This window comes from Polypterus senegalus, chromosome 12 (genome assembly GCF_016835505.1).
Source record: "Polypterus senegalus isolate Bchr_013 chromosome 12, ASM1683550v1, whole genome shotgun sequence".
Taxonomy (NCBI): Eukaryota; Metazoa; Chordata; class Cladistia; order Polypteriformes; family Polypteridae; genus Polypterus; species Polypterus senegalus.
The window spans coordinates 104,765,208-104,785,281 of NC_053165.1; the positions used below are offsets into that span (position 1 = coordinate 104,765,208).

The following is a 20,074-nucleotide window of genomic DNA, read 5'->3' on the forward strand; positions in this document are numbered from 1 at the left end:
CTCAGTGCGCCAGTTTATCAGCAAAGTGCGATTTGGGAACACCGTAGTGACGACTTGGTTTAACATTACTTGGCAACAGGGAAAGTGGGGCAAGTGCACTGGTGCATTTGTGTCTCCCATAAAAGCAGCTTCACTTGAAATCACTTTGTGATTGTGCACGGTAAAAGTCCGCTGAAGTGTCAGATTCTTATTTAATTCTTCTGCTTTCTGTATCTTCTGCATTGCATTCAGGTCTTTCAGGTTACCCTGATGTTTTGTCTCATAGTGCCGCCTTAGATTAAATTCTGTAATTACAGCCACATTAGCTCCACAAATGAGACACACGGGTTCAGTAAACATATACTCAGCCTCCCATCGGTTTTAAAGGCTCTATTTTCAGAATCAACTTTTCTCTTCAGCATCGTGTGAGCTAGCTTCGCAATAACTTGCAGCATCATAAGCTAGACTTGATTAACGCGTAAGTGTTCGGCAAGGCAGCTGAAGCGCTGCATTATGGGATCTGTAGTTTATTGTGTTACCAGCGCTTCATATACCCGGCCATTAATAACAATAATACAGTATATAAAATGATCTCGCGGGCCGGATATAATTACACGCCGGGCTGGATGTGGCCCGCTGCTCTTGAGTTTGACACATATGGACTAAATAGAACTTGAAAAGATATATTTTTTAAATGTGATCGCAATTCAGATAGAGTTGACGCAAGACTACAGCCTGCATGCCTCAATAAGTCATCCTCCCTCGCTCTTACTTTTTACCGCTCATCTAATGAATACACTGAGTATGGCTTTACCAAAACAATCATTGATGGCTAATAAAGTATCCATTATTCGAGTATGTAGATCGGGATATATATATATACATATATATATACCCGCGTATCGCAGCGAGAAGTAGTGTGTTAAAAAGCTAGAAAAGAAAAGGGAACATTTTAAAAATAACGTAACATGACTGTCAATATACAGTATTTGTTTTGTGAGTGTTACTGAGTGTTGCTGTCATCAAGGATTTGATTATCATTATTTCTTTCAATCAGGTTCGTATTTGTAGGATGTGTTGTGTTCAAGTTACATTCCGTGTTTGTCAATCGCTGTAAAGATGACAGGTTTCATTCATCGATTCGCTTCTTACTGCATCAATAAACAGCTCGTCTTCTTCTTTATCTGAGACCTGACACACTGCATGCACGGGTTTTTTTACACTGTCTTCCTTTAGCGGACATTGACTTTTTCCACCGTGTGCTTTGTTTCCGCAGTAGCTGGATTTATGAATATGCTTGTATGTATCAGACGCTTCATATTTTTTTGCTGCCTTTTCAATTGTGTAATTCGGTTTTGTTCAGCTCTTTGGAACTGTTGCTTTTATCTGTGCACTGCCAGTTCACGTGAGCCGCTCGTGTACATGCATCGAAGGTTCCCAGCTGTGCTGGTGCCATCTCGTGCTATGTCCATGGCTGTATTTAATGTTACCTTAGTCCTGGCACTTAAAACTTTCTCTCGCAGTTTCGCTGAGTTTGTACCAAACACCACCCTGACCATCTCATCTTCCTCTGCATAAGCACAGTCCTTAACCCGTGAATATTTAGTGGGAGTTTGCTATTGGATTGCCGCTGACGGACGGCCTTATATGGGCAGGGACTAAATTACAAACGCCAGCGGCAGCCCGTCTATGAACTTAATTTAAAGTGTAGGTTTACATCGTGCTTTGTTTCAAGTAGCAGAACTCATGAATATGGTTGTATATGTCACTCGCCGCTTCTTATTGTTTCGCTGCCTTCTAAATTATATAATGCATGTTTTCTTCTGCGCTTTTTTGAGGTCTTCCTGGTTTTCTATGTACTGCGTGATTACGGAGGCGTGATGATGTCACACGAAACTCCGCCCCCACGGCGTTCAAGCTCATCTCCATTACAGTAAATGGAGAAAAACAGCTTCCAGTTATGACCATTACGCGTAGAATTTCGATATAAAACCTGCCCAACTTTTGTAAGGAAGCTGTAAGGAATGAACCTGCCAAATTTCAGCCTTCCACCCACACGGGAAGTTGGAGAATTAGTGATGAGTCAGTGAGTGAGTGAGTGAGGGCTTTGCCTTTTATTAGTATAGATCTTTACATTAGAACAATCTAGAAGAGAGCAAACTGTTCAACTCAACAAAGCTTGCCAAGCCTTTCCATTTAATACTTCCAAAGTAGCATCAAGTCTGTCCCTAAAGTCCTATTGTTTACCCCACTACTTGATAACTTATTCCATGGGTCTGTGGTTCTCTGTGTAAAGAAGAAAATTCTTTATATGAATTTTACCCTTGAATTTTTAACTGTGTTCCCCATCTTCTGGATGAGCCCATTTTAAAGTAACCATTTAAACCCACTGTACTAACTCCCTTCTTAATTTTAAATACTTCAGTCATGTCACCTCTTTAAACTCCTTCTGCTTAAACTGAAAAGGTTTAGGTCTCTTAATCTTTCCTCATAACTCCTCCCCAACCCCCCTGCCAGTCCTGTACTCGGCCTAGTAGTTTTTCTCTGGACTTTCTCTAGCGCTCCTGTGTCCGTCTTTCTGTAGCTTGAAGACCAAAACTGCATACAGTATTCCAGATGAGGCCTTACAAAAATGTGTTAATGCTTCAGCATAACCTCTGTTGCCTTTTACTCAACACACCATGCTATATAACCTTACATTCTGTTTACCTTCTTAATGGCTGCTAAACACTGTTTGGAAATCGATAGTGACGAGTCCATTACAACTCCTAGATCCCTTTCATAAGGTCTACTTTCAATTTTCAGTCTACCCATTGTGTATTCAAGCCCAGGGCTGTGGAGTCGGAGTCGAGGAGTCGGAGTCGGAGACAATTTTGGGTACCCGGAGTCGGCAAAAAGTTAACCAACTCCGACTCCTACTAAATTTAAATGGGTATTAAAAAAGTAAGTTGAAATGTCCCAATTCACAAACAGTCATAATGAACTACTTCTCTGCTGTAAGAGTAAAGCCCAATGCACGCAGTGCATAATGTTACCACAAAAACGAACATGTCAAGTAACCATGAAGCATGCTTTTCATTGACTGTATGCGTCACTATATGGGATGTAATGCACAGGTAAGGTGCGGCACCGCTTTCCATTGTGTCGTGTTCCACTGTTACAGGGAACTGTGAACCTAGCCTAAAGCCCCCCATACATTTACAGATGCACTGCCGATTTTTTGGCCGTTCAACGAGTCATCACGTGTCAAACGCCTGAAAAATCATCTGGTGTGTTCTCGGCTCCGTCGGCTCCCCTTCGCTATGCGCTAGTGAAGGGGGCCGAAGGAGCCGAGAACACAGATCTCCCTACCTGTCTCCGGCAGAGGCTCGTTCTGCTGATCAGCTGGCGGTGTGAGTGACATGGATGTTGCCTTCCTTTCCTTCAATGGATGTAGAAAATACATTAGCATAGTATATACATACAGAGGAGTCAGAGGATTTAGAAACTGAGGAGTCGGAGCATTTATCTACCGACTCCACAGCCCTGTTCAAGCCTAACATTTTTACTTCCTATATATAATACTTTATTAAATTTTATCTGCCATAAATTTTCCGAAGAAGATGTGCTGTCTTGAGTCCCTCTGTACTGGTTCAGCAGGTTCAAGATTATCTGGCAGTCCACCTTGGTAGCTTGGTATCATCTGCAGACTTGGATAGGAATACATGAATAACAAGCTGGTTATGTACCGCATGCATCCAAAACTTAAAGGTCAGGCTTGACATGAAATTAACGAAGATTACATGAATAATCAATAAGTGTTTGTTTTGCTTGCTTTGTCCATTCTAATCCTAATTTTTTAGTGATCTAAAAGAAAGACCTAGAAGGTAACAAGGTTCAAGTCCGCACGATACAGAGTTAAAATCAATATATAGAAGTAATTTTTTTAAAAAAAATCAGTTTGTTTGAGCATAGTTGCAAAAGTTCAGGTGGTCCTGAGTGCTGGCTTGTTCAATTGATGTTGGATCACACAATTCAGATTTTGACTTGTATTTGCAGTCCAAGTTCCTATTTTTAATATACGGGGGTCCTCTGGTTACAACACAGTTTCATTCCTACAACAGTGATGTAACCCGAATTTTGGTGTAAATCGAAACACACCCTAGCCCAAGTCACTTACCTATCTTAACACATTTGCAAAATCATAATCTACAACATAAAAATACTAAGCCACAGGAAAAGGACATAAATGTACTGTACTGTACACTGTACTGTAGTAACCGATAAAATGAGATTAAAAAAATCCTTACCTTATATTACTTCTGTCTCAATCTTTAAGTTTTTATGGGAGTGAGCGTTGTAAACTCAAACTTTGTATATCGAAACGTTGCAACCCGAGGACCCCCTATACTGTATTATTTAGTTCATATTTCAGTATAATGAGATTGAATGTTTAATTTTCATATGCTAATTCTATGCCTTTACACCACATGACTATATAGCCAAAACCCATCTTTAACCTACTTTACCTTTTAGTGTGGAAAGAACTTTAATCTTTAGATAACTGTTTCCAGAAAAAAAACTTCTAGTCTCCCTGTAGCCTCCGCATACAGTGTTGCTAATTACTTTTGTCATTCACTTAATGAGAGTGTAGCTAAGGGAAAAAACTACTTTTAAGAATTGGATTTTTGGTATTTCTGTTGTGGAAGGAAAACAGCCTTAATAATTTTAGCTCACAGAATCAAGGATTTATTTATAATGTTGCATGTAGGATCAGAGAGACAACGGACAGAGCAGAGAATGCCAAGGTAAGGTGTCTGTCCTTTTCTCAGAGCTCCATCCCTTTTTATATGTTCTTCATCATCACACGATGCCGCAGTGACACAATTCTATCAAAGTCTGTTATACTTCAAGCAAGAGCTGTTACCACATGCGCTATTGCTCGTTTGTTCAGTTCTTTATCAATTGCCATCTCAAAGGTTAATGCTGTGCCTGCTATTACGGAGTTGTCTAATAGCAAGTACAAGATAATACTGACTTGTACTAAAATTAAGGTTAACATTTCAACACTGTACGCACACGTCATATATCAAATCTAATTCTTTGTAAATTTGAATTGTGTATGATTGTAAGAATCTCTGTTCCAATTCAAGGATCAGATACCCTCTCTCATTTTGATGAGTTATCCAACAGGAGAGAAAAAATAAATTGAATTGTTTTTAGATAAGGTAAAAAAGTAAGAAATAGATCAGTAGGCAAAATAAAATTGGAAATGCATGAATAGCATACATTTCAGTGCTTGGCTTAAAAGAAATAAGATTGTAATGAGGTATACCATAAATAACGTTCTACCAGGTGGATGTACAAATTCTGAGTGCATTTTGGCTTGACAGAAGAGTCAGACCCTCAAAATATCCATGGTTATGACACAGTAGTAGACTTAACAAATTTGTAAAATGAAGACGTTTAGGATATATTAAGATGTGTAAAGTTTTTTTGAAGCATGAATTTTGTAATTTTTGCTTCCTTAGCTCAAATAGATTGGTCTACCAAGGCTTTTGATCACCTTGCCACCATATAGTGCCCTTTTCTGTGTTCACTATCCTCCCATCCCCTTCACCATTTAAGAGTTCATGGGTGTTTCACCTTAAAGTTTCAGTGAGAGCTGGTTTGTCTCCAATTACCTTCTTCAGAGTGAGCAAAAAGCTGCATTTATTTGGTCATGGAGGGACACCCCATCAGTGTGCTTATGTTCACCTTTTCATACTGACTCCAATATATATAAACAGCCATACAGTACAGTGTCACAATGCAAGAGTATTCCCAGGGGGATTGTGAACATTATGTGGCTAGCGCCCGTACTCGGAAGTACCCTGTGGTAAGTTACATCTACTGCCTGGTGCACTTGTAAAATCAGAACTAGTGGACTATAAATGTACACCACACTGAATTTCTCGAGGTTGAAAGATTTCCTGTTTGAGCACTGCCCTCAAAAATCTTGGCTTCTTGTTAAGTTTTTGGTATTTTCAAAGTCAAAGTGAACTGTCATCTCAATCATATACAAGTATACAGATAGACGAAATTGTGAAGCTTGGGGTCCACAGTGTAACAACATGATCTGCAAATAGTAAATTAAAAACAGAATAATTTTAAATTAAAACGCAAACAAGACAAGACATTGTGCAAAGATAGGACAAACAAGTAGCAGCAATATTGATGTGTAAGATATGTAATATAATAAATAATAGATATAGATAATACAGAAATTATCAGTGTATGATAATAGTTGTTTAAGACGTGTGTAAACAATGACAGGTCAGAATGTTTCATAGCATAAGGATATCAAGAGTGTCAAAATCCTTCGAGGTCAGTATGAGATTTTCAGTTCTTTTCTACATGCACACTCATCTTTGCAGGATAGTGGTTTTCATGTATAAAAGTTCTGTTTTTAGTGGTGGTTGAGGCAGTGTGGAAGGTCCCAGGGGGCAGCCTGGTGTTAAGGAGTCTAACAGCTTGGGGGTAAAAACTCTCCTGCAGCCTCGCAGATTTGGCTTTGATGCTGCAGTATCTTCTCTTGGATGGCAGAAGTGTGAAAAGTCCATGTGAGGGGTGTAAGGGGTCCTGCACAATGCTGCAGGCCTTGCGGACACTGCGTTTGTAAAATATGTCCTGTAGTGAAGGGAGAGGCATCCCAATAATGTTCTCTGCTGTCTTCACTATCCTTTGCAGGCGCGGTCGGATATGTTGCAGTTGCCATACCAGACAGTGATGCAGCTGGTCAGGACACACTCTGTGGTGCCTCTGTAGAACATGGTGAGGATGGAAGGGGGAAGACGTGCTTGCTTCAGCCGCCTCAGGAAGTGTAGACTCTGCTGGGCTTTCTTGATTAGTGATGAGGTGTTATGTGTCCACGTAAGTTCCTCAGTTAAGTGCACACCGAGGAACTTGGTACTCCTAACAATCTCCACATCTAAACCGTTGATGCTGAGCGGGATGTGGGCAGGACGTGATTTTCTGAAGTCCACGATTATCTCTTTTGTCTTGTCGACATTGAGAGAGAGATTGTTGTCTTCACACCATGCGGACAGCCATTTCACCTGATCTCTGTATGCTCTTTCATCATCCCTGCTTATCAGTCCCAGCACCGTCGTATCATCCGCAAACTTGATGATGTGATTGGTGTTGTGCGTGGCTGTGCAGTCGTGAGTCAGCAGTGTGAAGAGCAGTGGACTAAGCACACAGCCCTGCGGCATTCCAGTGCTCAGTGTGATGTTGATGGAAGTGTTGCAGCCCATCCGAACTGACTGGGGCCTCTCTGTCAAGAAGTCCAGGATCCAATTGCAGAGGGTGGTGTTTAGGCCTAACCTGCTCAGTTTTACAACCAGCTTTGGAGGGGTGATTGTGTTGAAGGCAGAGCTAAAATCTATGAATAGCATCCTGACATATGTGTCTTTTTTATCCAGATTTGTCAGGGAGATGTAAAGGGCAGAGCATATGCCATCCTCAGTTGACCTGTTTGAGCGGTATGCAAACTGAAGAGGGTCAAGGGAGGCAGGGAGATTAGTCTTTATGTGTGACATGACTAACCTTTCGAAGCACTTCATTATGATTGGTGTGAGTGCAACTGGTCGGTAGTCATTCAGGCATGTCACTGATGACTTCTTTGGCACTGGTATGATGGTGGTCGACTTGAAGCATGTTGGGACTGACGACTGGCTCAGAGATGTGTTGAAGATGTCTGTGAGGACACCAGCCAGTTGACTTGCACCTTCTTTGAGCACAAGACCAGGTATGTTGTCAGGTCCTGCAGCCTTCCGTGGATTGACTCTGGATAGAGTCCTCTTCACATCTCTTATGGAGAGACAGAGTGCTTGGTCAGTGGAGGGAGGTGTTGCTTTTCTCGCAGGCTCTTTGTTCTGTGCCTCAAACCGTGCAAAGAAGTTGTTGAGCTCATCTGGAAGGGAGGCATCACCGTCACTGCTGTGTGGATTGGGCTTGTAGTTTTGTGTTTCGAATGATGCATTCTCCAAAACAGCTACCATGAGCCTGGCTTGTGCTAATAACACCAATCTAGTTTATTGTTCACAAGTACCAGGTAAAGATAATTTTAACTTTTGCCACAATCTTTTAACATTTGTAGTTTTAGCAAAGAAATCCAGTAATGCTTTTTGCAGAATACTAAATCATGCTTACGTGGATTTAACAAACACTACTGCCTACTGTCGGGAAGTGAATGTTGTATTCCTCTCTGATTCACAAGTCAGTCCTAACAGTGACAGCCCACGACCTCAACTGAAGAAATTCCAGCGGTCTCATTTCCTTAGTATGTTTTTTGGGGCAAGAGATCCTGGTACTTTAACTCAAGGCCACCATTCACATTGTGACAAAGCGTAGTAGAGATGTCAGGCATGAATGTGTTTCACATGTGGAAGCAATAACAAATGAAACAATTTGTTTTAAACATGATTTCAGTTTTTATTTCAAGTTTTAATATTTTTATATGGCACCAGGTACAAGGGACTACCAGAAAGAAACAATATCATATACTGTTCCATATTTATGGGTTACTACAAACATGATACCGGAATGAGTCCGAAGTTGACGTTTGGCACATTAAGTACAGTATTTCCTGTTGTATTACTAACAATGGTGTCTTATAGTTGATTTCTCCAACCTTACACATGTCTTTATAAAAGATGCAGTCTCTCTCTTTGTCTTTTTGTGGGGTGATTGTGGTTGGAGCAAAGTAGCAGATGGGATTTTGAGAGCAAAGCTTCCAAGGCTCCCTCGCTCTTTGCTACAGAGGACCATGCCGCTCTGATGATTTACTAAAGGATGTTAAAGTGTCTTAGAGACAAAAGTTTAATGAACTGTGTAGCTTTGCTCAGAAAGACACATAAAGAACATGAGACAGCCAGGGGTGTTCAGATTCTGAGTATAAGAAAGCTGCAGAACCTCTGTTCTCCATACCTACTGGCCAAATACACTGAAGAAAGCGGCTGATAAAAAAAAATAAGTGAAGAACTTACTCGAGCTGAGGTCATTTTGATAAATACATTAGTTTTTTATGCTGGAAAAAAACATTGTAAACACCAGATGAACAGAACAAATTACTGGTGTCATTCAGTACATGGTGGCCAACCCAGTCTATGAACTTTCAGAAACCTAGGACAGCTGACTGATTTGGACTCATGTTTTACTTTAGATATTTTGATTTGTCTCATGTGTGGTTCACTTGAAGATTTTATTTGTTTGCTTATTTTTTTTTGGCAACCAAGAGTTACTGCATCTTTTCACACACAGATCTACTTCACTTGTTTCAAATCACTGCATAGAATGGAAATTTACTACAAACTGAGGTAGGAGCACAACACCAAGAAATTAGTTACTTCTAGAAGAGCACAAACAAGGAAACTGAAGATTGCATAAGTTTTATGGTAAAATACCAAAACCCAAACCAGGATCCTAAAAGCAATGAGTAAATGATCTGATCAGTCTTAAAAGATTTTATCCAAGCCCAATCCACTCACCCTTCCCTTCCTACCTCCAGAAGACATGACGCTGATGCACTGCCATCACGTGGCCCCACAGCCTCAGATCGTCCTTCTCTATCTACTTTATTGCTTTTTTTTTTAAATACACAGAGGGTAAGGCAACTCTTTTAGACTATTTTGGGACAAAGATGATCAGATTCCATAAAGTAATCTTTAAGGCAACTAATGTTAAAATACAAGCCGGTCAAGATTGATGTTTTTGTAATTTGTCATTCATTCTAGTTAGGCAGAGTGGTCATGTCTCCACTTAAAGTGGGAAAAGTAATCCTACGCCAAACTAATTTGTAGCCAAACCCTGTAAATGACGGATGATGGCAGCCGTTTAGGCTGGTTGTGTTGAGTAGGGATTTTTATTAATATTTGTATCCCCTTACTGTACATCATTATTGTTTAATTGCAATCAAAGTGATTGGAGGCCTTTGTTATGAGAGGCTGACTGCTCTAACAGTCATTTATTCATATCGGAGAGGACAGCTGCCATATAGTTTAGAAGATTCATTGATGGTCTCTTACTGCAGCTGTAATCGTCGTAGAAATGATAACTCGCCTGTTAGTGGAGATGTCTCAGGCAGCTACAGACCACCACTGTCGCTAACACTGAAGCATGCTTTTTGCACCTTATTCTAAATGCAAGTTTCACAAGTGGACACCTTTTGAGCTGTACTTGTGAAGATGCAGAATGTCTGCCACATTGCTTCCACTTAGAACGGTCACTCTCTCTGTGTGACAAGCTGGGCAAGTTTAGAAGAGCCCCCCAAATGGGTCTGGACTCGTGAGGACGGACAAATGGCAAAGTACAGAGTCCAGAAAGAGAGCGAGAGAGACACTGACGTGAACAGCTGCATTGGCATACAGAATATTTTTGTTTATTTTTATATTTTCTTATCCCCCTCTGGAAGTCACCCTTTCACATTTTAAAATCTGTTGTGATGTCCGCATTAGCAGTAGATGTTGATATTCCTACAGACATTTGGCTTTTGTTTCAGTTAGCATGAGGCATGTTTTTCAATATATATTTTAGTCACAGGTTTTGTATCGTATATTTGAAATGGAAAACTACAATGGCAGTTTGTTTCTTTCTAACTCCCAAGTGTTTCTTATTACTGTGATTTTGTTTTTTCCTCTTATTTGCATATTGGATTATTTGGAGTTCGCTATTTGTTCCTTTTGTCAGCTTATTGTATTTCATTTTCTTCTTAGATTGTCCTTTTCACCTTTCTCTCCCATTGAGTGTTATCAAGAGTGCTTGTCCTTTGTTTATCTATTTACTGTATAGAAATGTTGCAAAGTGAATCAGGGTCTGAATCCTGGCCCATTGTTGGATTGTCTGGTGATTGTACATTCTTGGGCAAGCTTCCTTTGGTTTACTCCAGTATCCCAAAGATGTGTATGTTAGGCTTACTGGCAAGTAAAGAAATGATTGTGAGCTTGCTCCACAATGCACTTGCAGGCCGCAGCGGGTTTGCTGCTGCCTTACACCTGATATTTCCAGTATGGGCACAAGACTCCTTGGGATTAATAAAGTATCTATCTATCTAAGACTCTTTACAGTCCTGCAATATGATAAAACAGTTTCAGAAGGTGGATGGGCATGTGAGTTAAAAATGGGTGTCACACTGGACAAAAGCTCAACAGTTGACTTCAGTCTGTTAAAATATTGAAAAGTTTATTACTGAATTTCACTCTTTGTATGCACGACAGGAAATGAGATCTGGATGAGAAAGGCTTCTTGTACACCCGCCTGAGGATGCACATATGGAGCAAATCTGTTCTCTTGGTGACTATGATTGAGAGGGATATCAAATCCCCTTTTTAATAATGCCTGCCAAGGATATATTTTTTTTTTTGGCCACATTATGACTTATTACACTTGTTAAAACAGAGTTTGACATTTTGTGTTTCGTTTGGTTACATGCTGGGACTGCAGGGCCACGTCTGTCTACTCCCCTACATGCAGCTGACAGAAGTTCAGCACACACAGGTGTGGTGCCTTCAGCTGTCTAATACAAAAAAGCCCACCAAATAATTACATCCACGCTTCCATTTTACTCCACAGCTCTTGCAAAAATACACTCAAGTCTTTCTTTATATAAAATGTACTTCTTCATTTACCCTTTATTCATTTTTTATTTTTTGGTTCTAGGGTTTATCCAGAATTTTATCTCCAAGTGCCACATTATTGCTTTTTTAGTACTATGGGGAACCTGCGGACTTTATCCTTACGCACCCCAAGGACACATGGACATCAAGGTAAAGACGCTGCTGCAGCCACTGCAGGTGATAAATCATTTCCTACTCTTTGCCATCAATCAATCGATCGATCGATTGATTGATTAATTAATGAAAAATTATTTCTCCATTAGCTGTTCTTGTATTAACTTATCTGCTGCAGGGGCTGCTGCCGCCATTGGGGGGGTTGGTGTAATAGGAGGGGGCGAGTTGCAGCACAGTGGAAATCAAGCAGCTTTGCACAAAGAAGGATGTGTTGGGTCCGGAGGCCTCCGGTGCATTTTAGAGAGCTCTGCAGCTGCAGACTGGCCTCCTTGCAGTCAGTCAGTCAGTCAGTTAAACAACCAACCAGGACTCAAAAAATTCAAGATAAATGGCCACTGCACTGCAAATCTGCTAAGATCAAGCTGGGCGCCTTGTTGTGTGAGTGAGCCGTTAACGCAACACAAAAATAAAATTTCAGGCTCGCAAAACTCCCACTTTTTTTAAAAAGAAAATTCTTGCAAAGATTAACCATCTTCCAATAGGAATTTTCAACCTGGATGAATCCCAGACTATAAAACCTATTTTCCTTATTTCTCCAGTAATCCACTGAGCTAAAAAGGCAAAAATTTTAATTTATATATGTGTATATATATATATATATATATATATTTTTTTTTAATAACAAAATAACATTTCAGTTTGTTAAAATATACAAGGAAAACAGTCAAATATATTAGGAAACAAATTATTTTGTACAAAAAGTACAGCATTTTGAGGCAAAACATTTTACATTTAAAAACGGAAGGTTCTGTCGATGTTGAGCTAAACACTCACCAACATATAATCACAGAAAATGTATTTTTTTTTTGTTATTTTTGTTATTTTTCACAACGCCACTGCCTACTGGATTAACTCTGAAGTGGGAAAAGTTAACAACTTTTAAAACAGACGCACTAGGAAACGTACAGTGTCTAGAAAGCTGGAACTCTGATCCATGTTGTTTTCTGCACTAAACCAAAGCCTGAAATAATAAAAAGAGCACATCGAGCTACACGGGGGTCCTAGAGGCTAGTGGGGGGGAGCAGGTACGGACTGCCTATCTGTTACTGACACTGCTAGATCACATAACAGTACACCAGTGCAACTAATTTATTTTGTTTTTTTTTTTTAACTTTATTTCTACTACATCGCTTGCTACGAATTACACAGAACTGAACTCCTACAAGAGAAAGATGTTACCTTCCAACTAAAACCAGCCTGCCTCAGACCGTCCCCCCACCGCGCGAACCCCACTCCCCTGCTCCACCCGTAACAGGCTGTTAAAGGACAGACCACTCGCAGCACGCCCGTCTTCTGCACTGCAAGGCCTGTCCCATTTTCAAATTTTTTTTTTTTCCCTACTCAAGTTTCATACACAGTTGCTATTACTGAAAACTCTTTGAAGAAACAACACATAAAACATTAGAGACACAAAAAAAAAAAAATAAGAGAATGAAAGAATTCTGGGAATCCCTTTACCCTCCCACAGGGTCGGTCGGTCGGTCAGTCACTTTCCACTTGCAGCTTTTCTTCTCATGTGGCGGCTACAACAACAGATTTGCAACACACAAACATCTCTGTGCACATGACACATTAAACAAAAATCCTGTCACAATTCATAAATACAAAATAAAGGCATCTTGTTTTGTTTTCGTTTTGATTTTTTTAATCCTTTTTATCGAAAATATTTAAGCATTAAAAAGAACTGTGCACCATCTTGAAAAAGAAATTCCTGAAATGACCTGAAATTTTAAATCAATCTTTCCCTTTTACTTTTTTTTTTCTTTTTAAGAAATTAAAATAAAACAAGAATTGAACTAAAGAGGCAAAAAAAAAAAATAAATCAGACGTCTTCCAAAGTCTGTCCGAGAGTCTGGTGTTGTGAGAGAACTGTTGTGTCATGTAAGAAGCTAGGGTTCATGATCCGATGGCGCTGTGCAGCGCGGCATCGCGCTCTGGTGGAAAGTGGCAGCAGTTGGCTTAACGTCTCCTCAAATGCCGACGGGGGGCCCGCCATTTGGATACACACCCTTTTTCACGTGTCAATGAGCAGGCCGACCAGGGAGCGGAACTTGCAGGCAAACCATCGCCTGAGGGGACAAAAGTATTCGTAATGGAACTGCTCAAACTCAGGGGTCTGTCGAATATCACGTAAAAATGAAACATCAAGGTCAGACTCGGTAAGAACGATGAGGAGCAGGAGCAAGGCAAAGAGAAGTCCAATGGTCACAAGGAGCAAACGGAGGACACTTAAAACAAACTTATTCACCTGTTCCACCTCGCTCATGGATGTGGAGCCTGCCTCACCATCCGAACCCCATCCTCTACCGTCGCCCCCGAACTCCACAGCCTCGTTTCCTGTGGGGGTTCCAGCCTCCGACTCCTTCTCCTCCTCAATGCTGCAGGGGGCACCATTGATTTGCCTCGCAATGGCCAGCTCCAGACTGTGTTCGGCCACAGGCGTAGGCAGCACGCTGTCTGAAGGGCTGTATGCCTCACTCGATATGATGGCAGCACCTTCACTGCTATCTGTCAAGAGGCTTCTCGATCGTGGCATAAATGAGTCTCCATGAGAAGTGGAGCGGACGGGTGTGGAGTGGGCGCTGTCCCGCAAGGATTCGAGTCCTAGAAGGGGAAAAATGAGGGAAGGAGATGATGATGAGCACACTGCACACACTGCACTATCTTAAGGTGTAGGTTTGGCACAAGTGGCTCCATCCTGCATCCTGATGAATAAGGCTGGACTTTTCTCTTTAGGCAATGATTCGAAATGAGTGTATCATGAAGCTGCATACACCGAATAAACAAATACAGGCAGTGTGAAATTCCTACCTGCAACTTCCCTTAAACTTCAGCAACATACATATTGACATTATCCATATGGCAGCGACAAGCCCCCCACACACACACACACAACCTTGGAGCCATAGTGGACTGTAAATGTCAAGGTGGCCACTTCTATCTCCAACACTTATTTATCTGATCACCCTGAGCGTGTCACCTGCACTGCTAAAAATACATGAAACAAGCACTTATTATATTAAAGCACAAAACAAATTAATAAATGTTCAGTCAGTCACTGTCTAACCTGCTTAGTCCTGAACAGGGTCGTGGGGGCTGCTGGAGCCTATCTCAGCTAGCATAGGGTGCAATGCAGAAACAAACGGGGTGCTGGTCCATTGCAGTGCGAACACACACACACACACACCAACCCCACACTAGGGCCAATTTAGTACCATTGATCCACCCAACCTGTATGTCTTTGGGAGGAAACCCACACAGACACGGGAAGAATATGTAAAGTCTGCACAGGGGGACCCGGAGTGTGAATACCTCTGCGCCACCATGCAGCCCAGATTAATAAATGTGACTGGTGTATTCACAGAATTGATGAATAATGTAAATACAAATATATGGTTGTCCGTCTGTAAAACAAACTGCCAAGTGCACCACATTTCACCAAAAATGTGTTGTGGAATTAAAAAAGGATCCAGTGAGATGGACGAGGCGCCTACCCCACCTTTAGAATTTCTGGTCAGTGTTGGATGAGAAGTATAACATTCTCTCAGTCAGCCATTACTAATTGTGTGGTGAGGGAAAATGAGGTCACAGCAGTTGTTCAAAATGACCCATTGACATGTCCTGAATAAGTCTAAAGTATGAGCTTCATCTTAGCCCAAGTTCCCAAACTTAAGACCTGTACTCTACTGGGTGTCATTGCCAGCTTCAAAACTGTAGCTGAAAGGTTAGGGTGATTCTCCATTTTGGTGGCTTTTAAGAATAATAAAAGAGTGCTGCTCAATTCCTGAGTATCCCTTTCAAGATATCTAGGTGAAAACAAATGGAGCTTTATACCCTTTATGAGAAATGCAGCCTTTATCCACTGTTTTTCCATGCTACGTTGTAGGAAATAAGCACCCATATGTTTCATACATGTATAACTCAACAGTCTTAATAAAATCATAACGAGTCAATGATATTTTTCAGAAGACAGTAATTAATCAATCTCAGTCTAAAAAAAAAAAACACAAAGAATTTGGGTTCCTTGTCAGGTAGCAGACCACCAATATCTTCTGCATGGATTTTCAGATGTATTATTACTTTATTTATTTATTTATTGCTAAGTCAGACCCCTCTGAAGGCTCAGACTTTCAGGACCTTCAGCCTCACTGTTTGGCAAGGACAAATGTTTGACTTAAGCATGTAGCTGTAGCCCCCAGGCAGTGTTTACTAGGGTGGTCCCAAAGTAGTGCAAGCAGCAGACAGTGAAAAGAGATGATGAGCTGAAAAATTGGAAAGGTGACAGCATGAAGACGTGAGCATGCAAAGATGGCATGGACTGTATGGAAAAATGTGGGGAGGGATTGAAAAAGAAAAAAGAATGCTGGTTGGTGGAAAAAATTGTCAATCAATCCTCAGTGGAAGTTTGCTGCAGCAGGCAGTGCCTTAAAAGCAATTTATGTTTTTCAATGTATGAATACAAATTTAATATTTGTGTTTATATATATATATATATATATATATATATATATATATATATATATATATATATATATATATATACTTTATTATATATTATATATATATTCACAGTAGTATGAATACAAATTTAATATTTGTGTTTATATATATATATGTATATATACATATACTTTATTATATATTATATATATTCACAGTAGTTATACATTTATATTTACAGTATATGTACAGTTTATGAAGGTTATACAGCTAAAACTGTCTTTTTTTCCTTTAAATATATTTGTTACTGTATTCCACATTTTTTTCAGCAAACACAAACAGAATACAAGCACATCACTTGGCATGTTTGAGGGCTTCTTCCAAATTTGGTTTTAGTTTCTAATTGGAAATAATAAAACCTCAGTCCCTTCTACATTGCACACATACACTATACACCAAAACAGGCTCAGGCAGTGATGGCGTACTTTAAAATTTCTGGGTTAGTTCTGAACAATCAAGATATGTAACATCTCCTCTTATTTTACAAGTGCCACCTCTAATTTCTTGCTAACTGTACTTCAGGGCCACTTTGTGCTGCTAATAAAATCCTTTCATTTCCTACCTAAACAGAGTGAACCGGTAAGGAGCATGCAGTAAAGAAGGTACCTTCAAATGTAATCTGCCATCGTTATGAGATGGGCAGTCATTAAATGCAAGTCAGGCAGCTCTCACCTGTAGAGATGTGTGCTGGTTGGCCCACTGACTGGTAAGCTTCTCCATAACTGTGTGGTAACCCTGTGGCATGGTCAATGTCTCCTGAAGCCACCAGAGCTGGAAAAAGTGGCAGACTTCCAAGTTCTTTCCCAAAGATCCTAGGTCCAAGGCTCAGAACGCGTACTCTCACATCCCGGTAGCAGTGATTAATCATCCGGAGGTGGACGTTCACCTTGGTTTTAATTTTGATTAGACATTTGACCATGGTGCCAGTCAGTACGGAAGGCCAGCACTGAGCAGTTGTCTGGAAGGTGTGTGACTTAAATGGCCTGAGGTGTATCTGAGCCCAGTGAAGAAGGGGCTTCTATTTTGAGAGCTGATATTAATAACAGCTTTAGTGCTGGAGGGGGTAGTGGAGTGCAGCTTGGAGGGTCAGAGAATGGGTGAAGCCACACAAGCACAAGGCACAATTCCAATTCAGTGAAGCAATTGTCTTCTTCTTTAGGATTTTGCCATCACCTCTAGTGCTATTCTTGCTTTCTTTCTTTTGCACAAAATGTGACCTGTAAGTCCTCACAGTTAGATAAATATCCAAATGAAATGTAATTGAAGTATCAGACAAAGGTGGTTGGTTACTAGGGAATCTGGATGAAGGGTGTGATGGTAAAGGAAAAAGCCCAGCACAGATGCCTAGTGGCATGTTCATTACAACGTCTCTGATTTCCAACTTTTTCCACTTTCTCTGGGGGATTTTCCTGTAGGCCCACATTAAAACTTTCATTCTCTGTATGTGTGTGGCTGCGTGAGTCCACAACTCTAATCTCCAGGAATAGAGAGCCTTGAGTGGCATGCACACATGGGGACGCAGGCCACTGTGTCACATTACAGGGAAATCTGCTGAGACACACACAGCAATATCAACTGTCCAGCTGCTCAAAGATGTGTACTTGGGACTGACTGCATCTCTGAAATCACCTTACAAATGGCACAGGGCTTGGTCACTCCACTCCAAAAGGAAGAAGGGAGTGGAGTGTTCAGAACAAGGGTATGAAACGCAGAGAAAAAAGGAGGAGGAGGAGGTGAGGACACCCCCCCGTGGCTCTCATGTCCTAATTTCAGTCAGGGAGTCCCTGCAGGCGTCACTCTAAACACTGGAAAGAAATTTTGATGCACTTTTCTGCCATTCACTGTTGCCAAATGTAATCTCTGTGACCACTTTGTTTACTGTTGTGACATATTTGAATTATCTTTAGTTAGGTGAAAGTGCTTTGTGGCCTCGATGCTAGCAAAACTAGCTCTGTGACACTATACTGGACCAGGTGGGTTAAGTAGTTTCTGGGGCTAAAACAACATGACGTTAGCTCAGGAGGTGTGACATTGTTTGCCAAGGACTGTTTAGCACAAGGTCTGAAACTTGAGGCCATGGGTCACACCTATTAAATCGAATGAAATGTTGCCCTGCCAGACAGAAATCATTACTGGCTGAAGTTATAGGGAGTCCTGTCAGTGTGTCGGATACCAATGTGTGTGTAATGCAAATCTCACAGATGGGTCAACAAGTGGATCCTCATCCAGGGTTGGCTCCTGCCTTTCTTCTGCTGCTGCTGCTGGGATAGGAATTAGGTGGGGTTGAGCATGTTATGTATGTGGGCTTTCCAACCACACTGCCAAAGACATGAACCAGTTAGGCTCACTGATAATTCCAGGCCTTGGCATCCTCTCTAGGGCGGTTTCCTGCATTGGCTCCAGTCCCTCATGACTCTGAATTTGATTACGTGGGTTTGTGAATGTTATTTATGTGATGTGTTAGTTCGTCTGAAGCTGAGCTTTCCTCCCTTTCTAAATTAAGAGTCAGAAAGTGTTGTGCTTTTGCTGCTCTCCTGTGTCTTATCCTGAGTGCAGCGAATTATTGCATTTCATGACAGGCCAATCTCTTTGAGTAGCCTGGCTTTATGACGACACATGCAGTCAGCTTCCCCAACTGATGTTCTTTAACAAACCCTCCAGTATCAAAAGCTTTAGCGCTTTAATGTTTACTGGCGCAATGTTGTGGTGAAGTCTTGTAGCACTTTTATGAGAAGTCAAGTGTTTTGTTAAATTCATTAGGAGGAGGTTGGGAGCGGGCACTAATGCAGCACCCACTACACGACGAACCACCTCAGGATGTCACATTAGGACCCGAGTGCAGCTGTGCAACGGGTGACACCTTAGCACCACACTACTTTGAATGGCGTGAAACCGTGTGAGGTTTTTACTATGGCTGCAGTGCCATTCCTGCCACCAACCCCTGAGTTCTCCCTGCAAGTTGGAGGACCTGATTAGATTAGATTAGGTCAGATTCATAGCTTAATGTTTATTATTTTGGGTATGTTACATACTGATTCATACATATAAGTATGATTTTTTACAGTTTTCTTAATAGTATTAGAATAAATGCACATTGAAACTTTTCACCCTTGTTAACATATTTGAACTTGTGCTTATCCATTTAGTGTAAATCACACAGGCTATGTTATTAGTACATCGAAGCTCTCTTTGGTAAGAGAGACTCCCACTCTGATAATGATCATGAGGTGCTCCTTGGTTCTACCATTGCCAAGTTAAATTGGCATTATAAGCCAAGGGCAATGTTTCTCTAACGTTCAAGTATTTTGTATGGGTATGTTTTGGGGCTAGCAATAGTCACAAAATAAAAGATGTTATTTTTCAAGTTAAACAACACACCTTGCAAAATACAGTTATCAAAGATTTAATAAGGGTAAGCAGGGTGACCTAAATTTCAATTAATATACAGGACTGTCTGGGAAACAAGAGGACATCTGGTCACCCTACTCTGCAGTTCATTAGCTTTCCTCGTTCGTGCCACTCCTAGTAGCTCTGAAATACCAGGAGCATGTTTGGAGTTAGAAATGCCCCCAGACGTACCCATTGAAGAGCGCCAGACTTTCTTTGCATATAAAACAAACTGCCCCTTTCTTTCAACTCTGGATTTACTCTGCCAGTCTTCTTTAACCCTTTAAACTCAGACTCATGTTTTCTGTTTTTCTTGTGCTTTGATTTAATTGGCTGCCACTCTGTCATCCTTCACTCAGTATTCACATTCTACCACTCAAAAGGAAGGCCAGACATTTCTC

At 40.9% G+C, this 20,074-nt stretch overlaps 1 protein-coding gene across 1 annotated transcript in view; it reads right to left on the reverse strand.

The window, feature by feature from the left end:
* Positions 1–9,582: 9,582 nt before the first annotated feature.
* The window catches only part of LOC120541461 (FERM domain-containing protein 5), a 343,369-nt gene continuing 332,877 nt past the window's right edge, over positions 9,583–20,074 (reverse strand). The window contains exon 14 of the mRNA XM_039773109.1: positions 9,583–14,390. Coding sequence (XP_039629043.1) covers positions 13,801–14,390 — 590 coding nt within the window. The 3' untranslated portion in view covers positions 9,583–13,800. The remainder of the gene's footprint in view (positions 14,391–20,074) is intronic.